Source organism: Vigna angularis, chromosome 6, assembly GCF_016808095.1.
Source record: "Vigna angularis cultivar LongXiaoDou No.4 chromosome 6, ASM1680809v1, whole genome shotgun sequence".
Lineage (NCBI taxonomy): Eukaryota > Viridiplantae > Streptophyta > Magnoliopsida > Fabales > Fabaceae > Vigna > Vigna angularis.
The window spans coordinates 20,749,085-20,755,435 of record NC_068975.1 but is presented as its reverse complement, the minus strand read 5'-3'; the positions used below and the strand labels follow the sequence as shown (position 1 = coordinate 20,755,435).

The following is a 6,351-nucleotide window of genomic DNA, read 5'->3' as shown; positions in this document are numbered from 1 at the left end:
AAGCCTATAAATACTACCACGGAATGCTGAGGTTCGTGTCATACATTGATAAAACATCATTAGCAATATGTTGTCTAAAATCACAATGGTTATCACTTTCTCTGCAATATTTATGGCATTCCTTCTGTGTTCACCATCAGTGGCTGTATCTCGGACAAGGTTACCACTACCGTCACCAATCACAGGCCCTGAGTCTCTAGCATTTGATCGAAACGGTGAAGGGCCATACGTCGGTGTTTCTGATGGAAGAATTCTCAAATACGTAGGTCCAAGGGGATTCCAGGAATATGGCTACACTTCACCAACCAGGTAAACTTCAAACATGGATCTAATTCTACTCTCTCTTAGTCTCAATGAATATTGTAACAGTAACTCTGTGACATTATCCGAAGATCATCCTATGTTTTGATGTTGGTTTGGTGGTCGAATTCAGGAACAAAACATTGTGTGATGGGCTTGCTGATTTCTCAGAAGTCCAAGCACAATGTGGAAGACCTTTAGGATTACGTTTCAACCATCAAACAAACGAACTATATGTCGCAGATACTTATTTTGGGCTCGTGAAGATTGGACCCAATGGAGGGGTACCGATTCAATCTTTCAAAATTCTGCAACCACAAGAGAATCGTGGCAACTTTACTTTTGACTTTCTTGATGGAATTGACATAGATATGGACACTGGAATCATTTATTTAACCCAAGCTAGTGCTAACTTCCGTTGCAGGTAAATTAAGTTATGATAAATAATTTCATTCGTTTGCATTTTTAAACGAAAGTCTCAAATTGATATTTATTTTCATGTCATAATTTAGTTTTTATTTTAAAAAATTTAATGCAATTAAGCATTTTCTATTAATAGTACATTAAAAATGTTAAAGAGACATCTTTTATTTAAATATTTTTATTTTTAAAACTATTTTAAAAAAATAAAAATTTGTCACTATTAAACTTACGTCATGTTAGGTGGTAGTAGTAATAGTATGATATTACATTTGGATTCATTTGTGTCATTGTTATATTAGATGTCATTAGTTTAATGAAAATGAAATTTAATTTTTATATAAATGTTATATAAATATTTTATTAAAATTTATATTTTATGAAATATTTTTGAGAAGATTAAGTTTATCTATATTTAGATTTTAAAAATTTTATTTTATTTGTTTCAACTTATTATATTGCTTAAAATTATTTAAAAATTTATATTTGAATTTATAAAATTATTATTTTTAAATAAACTTAAATATTTTTATTGAAATTGTTGAATTTTATAAATTTTAAAAGTATATAATTATATAAAAAATGATAAATTTATTTTATTTTATGAAATACAATCAACAATAAGTTTAACATATTTGTTAGTTACAATAAAACCTAATGTGATAGTGACGTGTAACATGGCATTACTACTGCGACATAATGTGTGGTAATTTTTTTTAAAATTAAAAAATGAAGAATAACTAAAATAAATATTTTAAAAAACACATAAAATTAAAATGATATAATTACATAAAATTATTTAAAATAAAAATTAAATTAATAAACATAAAAATTAGAGACCGATAGAATTATTTAACCATTAAATTTCTTCAAACTATCTCTAAGTATAAATTTAAGTTTGACATTAAATTAAACACTGGTATAAAGTCAGTATATTAAAATTTTGAGTTAAAAATGATGTTATCCTGGAAACTTTAACAAAAGTGAGAATTTTTATTTTTCAGGGATGCTAGGGCAGTGGAAAACAGTAGAGATGAAACGGGGAGCTTATTCTCGGTAGACCCAAAGAAGAACGAAACAAGAGTTTTGATGAGAGGTCTTGCTTTGGCAGCTGGGGTGGCAGTGAGCAGAGATGGATCATTTGTTGTTGTGAGCGAATACTTGGCAAATAGAATCCGAAGGTTTTGGCTGTAAGGTCCAAGAGCAAATTCTTCTGATTTATTCTTGCAACTAAGGGGAAGACCAGATAACATTAGGACCAACTCAAGGGGACAATTCTGGGTTGCAGTTAATGATGTTTTAGAACCAAATCCACCTTCAAGGCCTGCTATCATCCCCAGAGGTCTCAGAGTAGGACAGAACGGTGTCGTTTCTCGGATTGTGTCTCTTGTTCGAGAGTTAGGAAGTGAGACAGTGAGTGAGGTTCATGAACATAACGGGACACTCTATTCTGGTTCCTTGCATGCTTCTTATGTTTCCATTTCTACTGTCTTTTAGTTTATCTATGCCAACTTTCAACCACACCAATAAACAAATTATTCATCCTTACTTTCTCTTTTACTCTCTCTCTCTGTTTTTTTTTTTCATTTTTGTTTAACTAATAGCTTCTCAACCATTGATATGGATGAAATAAATATTTCTTAAAAAAAGTTTAATATAAATATTGCCATAATTTTTATTTACTATGTTTTTTTTTCTAGTATTTAACTTTATCGATATTTTGTGAACTATATAATATAATAATGTCTTAAAATCGATATATGAAGTGAAATGACTCAAATCATACAATATTTGTTCTATAAAAAATAAAAAAATAATGAACCAACGCAACTTGTGGTGTATGCTTATAAGGAAGAAGAAAATAATTTGGACATTAAATTAAAATTTGTTATTATAATAAATTTTGATCTTGAAATATTAAAAGATAAATAGTATAATCTTTTTAATTAAATAATGTTAATTTTTTTGTTCTAAACAACATTTAAATTAAAACTTATGTATAGTGTAAATAGTTTAAATACTAACTTACAATGTTATTTTATAGGTAAAAAAATATAATATATTAAATTACAAAGATTATATATATATATATATATATATATATTCAATTTCAAAATTTGAGATATATTAAAATTTGAAATAAAAATAAATTTTATTTTTTTGTTAAAATTTATAAACTAAAAAAATATTTAAAAAAATATCAGAAAATATATATTATTGTTATTTTTTTATGTGTCTTGCACACTAGAAGACATAGACAAATTAGGCAAACTAAAAAGTCTAAAATAACTCTAGAAATAACACAGATTCATAAAGAAAAATATATTAAATTTATAAAGTTGCTACATTATATTTACAAACTGAGATTAATAACGTTATAAATATATTATAATATATGAGAGTTGAAGACTGGGCCTAGGCAAGCCCAATAGGAGACAGGCCAGACCCAAACATGAATCGAGTAAATAAACCCTAGCTGGAGGGTTTAAGGGTTGATTGTTGATTTTTCAATTGAGAGCGCATAGTGAGTGAGAGAGAGAGAGAGATGGGAAGCGACAGCGAGACAGAGAGATCGGTGCAAAAGGAGAAGGAGAAGAAGAAGATGCCGTCTCTAGCTCCCATAGCTAAGCCGCTTGCCGGCAAGAAGCTTTGCAAGCGTACCCTTAAACTTGTTCGCAGAGGTAAATTTTCTTCTCCCAAACGCTCTTTTTTATTCTTCTTCTTCCTTTTAATGTTCTGTTCTTTCAGCCGCCGAACACAAATGCTTAAAGAGAGGAGTCAAGGAGGTCGTTAAAAGCATTAGGAGAGGTCATAAAGGGTATGTTTTTTCCTCCTCTGTCCACTAAATTTATCTCTCATGCAACTTCACTCTTCCGTAACCGCTTACCCTAATTTTCTGCATTTTTTTTTCATCGTTTCAGATTCTGTGTTATCGCTGGCAACATTTCACCCATTGATGTCATCACCCATGTTCCCGTTCTCTGTGAGGAGTCTGACATTCCATACATATATGTCCCATCCAAAGAAGTATGTCATCACTGGTTTTCACATTTTCTTTTGCAGGAAATTCATTGCATGTTTGTCTGTGTTTGCTGCTAATCTAATTAATCATAATGAATTAAACCCAACTGGGTCGTCTTTTTTTTTTAAGAATATGAATTGAATAGATAAAGAATTATATTATCTGTATCTTTTATTTTTAAATCACTTTTCAGTTTGAAAAATATTTATTCTATATGAAGAATTGCATAATAAGATGAAACTGTTTTGGCTCAGTTACCGAACTGAGGATCTTTTTAGCTGCCCCTACCTGTTTTATTCTTGACTGATCTGAGTTTTGAAGTGAAGTTTTAAATCACTTACCTATGCTTATAGTACGGACTTTATGAGTTTTTGTTCTGCATTCTTCATATTTTTTCTTCTAAAGAATGTCATTTTTTCTCTTTAAGTGTATTGTAAGAGTAGGAGAAGATCGATATTGTTCTAATGTTGTTGATTCCTTTTCTTCTGTGTTGATGACACTCTAATTACTACACAGGTTCATTTAACCTTTGTTGTTTATATCGTTTTCCAGGATCTTGCTGGTGCAGGAGCAACAAAGAGGCCTACTTGCTGTGTTTTGGTACAGACGAAACCTGCAAAGGGTGAATTAGAGCAAGGGGAACAAGAGAAACTAAAGTCTGACTATGATCAAGTTGTGTCGGAAGTTAAGGAGCTTGCAGCTTCACTTTTTTGAAACAACCACACATGTATCTGTATTGTTTGTTCTAGATGGATTCGCATGTGGTGGTAGTGTATCATACAATGAATTCATGTATGAGTTTAATTATTTTCCTATCTTGCTTATCAGTTTCTTATCATATAGTTTACCACTACCTTGATCATTTCACTTGGTTCATCCTTTTCCCACGAGGAAAGGCTGAAATAATCCTGATTAGAATTTAGAATGTTTTAGTTGGTCATAATTTTCTACCATCTATACAGGGTTTTGGATATCCTTTTTCTTTCTTTAGCTCATGAATTTTAGAAGAGGATGGTTTGCGAAAAAATGTTTTTGAAACTGGTTTTTTCATGTACCCTAGAAGGGGGGGTGTTGAATTAAAAAGGACTGGTTTTTACATAATCCCTCAATGCCTGAGTTAGCAGTAGTTTTTAAGTTTGTCATTCGATTATACAGCATTACTCCAGTAATTATACAGCATTACTCCAGTAAAGGCATTTTTTTGGTAAATAATTAAAAAATATGATAGAAAATGTGTTTTTGGTTACTTCATGTTCTTAGCTAAATTGGTTTTGGTTTTATTATCAAATTATTTAATTAGTCTTTTAAGCTTCGAATTTAATTCTTCATCATAAGTAAAGTGAATTGAGAAGGGTGGTTGTGCATGAACGATCCTTGGTTTCTTGATACTAAGCCAGTTTCTTTTATTGTAAAAACAAACCATATGCGTTTGGATGTATAAGCAGAATAGAATTTGTGCTGTTAACTACATGATGGAACTAATACTAATAGTGCCATATATTTTTGCAAAAAGATTGGAGGAGTTCATTATCTTACTCTAACTTGTTCTTATTTGTCGTTTGTCAAGAACAAGTTATCTCAGTTAATTGTATTAAACCCACTATTCTTCTGCAACATCTGAAACCTCTTCTTTGTTGCATTAAACCCTGCATTAACTGTTGTATTCTGTTTTAGCAATCTTCCTCCTTCAATTTGTCTGGATCTAAATTGTGATGATAAAAATCCACATCAATCTATATCATGTTTAGTGGCAACCCATGGTTGTATAAAATTTATAGTTGTGAGATCCTCCGTAGAATCAAAGACAGGGTTGTCACTATTGCAACATTTGAGCTGTGCTTGATAAACGTTCACATTCTCTTGAAATTGCAAGTATCCATGTAGTAAACATTCACTTTGCTCTTGAAATTGTATCTTATATGTGCCTTCCAAAGACAAATTGTAAAAATTTTCTAACCAACAACTACGTGTTTTCAAGAATTAATAATAAGATAGAAGTCACAAACGATGACTTTATAATTGGTGGTTTGTCCTAATAGGTACCTATTATATTCTAAATGAACAACGATTTTTAGGTCGTAACTGATCCTGTGTCAAGTCAATAGTTATTTTGGCCCACTATAAAAATATAATAAATAAATAAAATTAAAAATATGTTAATGAAAAAATAATTTTAATTTTAAATATAATAATTTGTTATATAAATTAGAATACACGTATTTCTAATAAAGTAATATTACTTGTATTTTTAAAATATAATTAATATTTTTTAAAAAAAATGAATCAACTCAAAATCTGACTCTAATTAAGCCCATTAAGTGACTGACTAAATAGGTCGAGAAAAAAAATGGTAAAATTCAATTTAGATTACAATATTTCAGTCTAATTGATTTATTTTATATAATTTTTTAACAGGTCCATCGAAACAAGCCCATTTTGATTTAATATTTAGATCGGCTTAAATATTTAAACTGTTTTAACCTGTCAAGGGAACTTAAACTTTTGGACTAAAATTTATTAATGACGGAATTTCAGTTGAAGAAAAATTAAAATTGTGCAACAAGCAGGACGCAAGACAATGAGAATTGTGAAACACAATCAGAAGATGG

General features: G+C 30.0%; 1 protein-coding gene and 1 pseudogene across 1 annotated transcript; both read left to right on the top strand.

The window, feature by feature from the left end:
* LOC108320977 (protein STRICTOSIDINE SYNTHASE-LIKE 11-like) lies at positions 1-2,238 on the top strand (annotated as a pseudogene).
* A 973-nt stretch (positions 2,239-3,211) lies between these two features.
* LOC108320976 (H/ACA ribonucleoprotein complex subunit 2-like protein) lies at positions 3,212-4,580 on the top strand. Its single transcript, XM_017552582.2, has 4 exons — positions 3,212-3,401; positions 3,469-3,538; positions 3,642-3,747; positions 4,295-4,580. The coding sequence occupies exons 1-4, from the start codon at positions 3,266-3,268 to the stop codon at positions 4,454-4,456; spliced, it is 474 nt and encodes a 157-aa protein (XP_017408071.1). The 5' UTR covers positions 3,212-3,265; the 3' UTR covers positions 4,457-4,580.
* Positions 4,581-6,351: the final 1,771 nt, after the last annotated feature.

Excerpts from the sequence above, each read along its gene's own strand:
- LOC108320976 (XM_017552582.2), top strand. The coding sequence starts at position 3,266 with ATGGGAAGCGACAGCGAGACAGAGAGATCGGTGCAAAAGGAGAAGGAG. Across the intron at positions 3,402-3,468 it reads CCTTAAACTTGTTCGCAGAG|CCGCCGAACACAAATGCTTA; the intron begins GTAAATTTTCTT and ends CTGTTCTTTCAG. Across the intron at positions 3,748-4,294 it reads TATATGTCCCATCCAAAGAA|GATCTTGCTGGTGCAGGAGC; the intron begins GTATGTCATCAC and ends ATCGTTTTCCAG.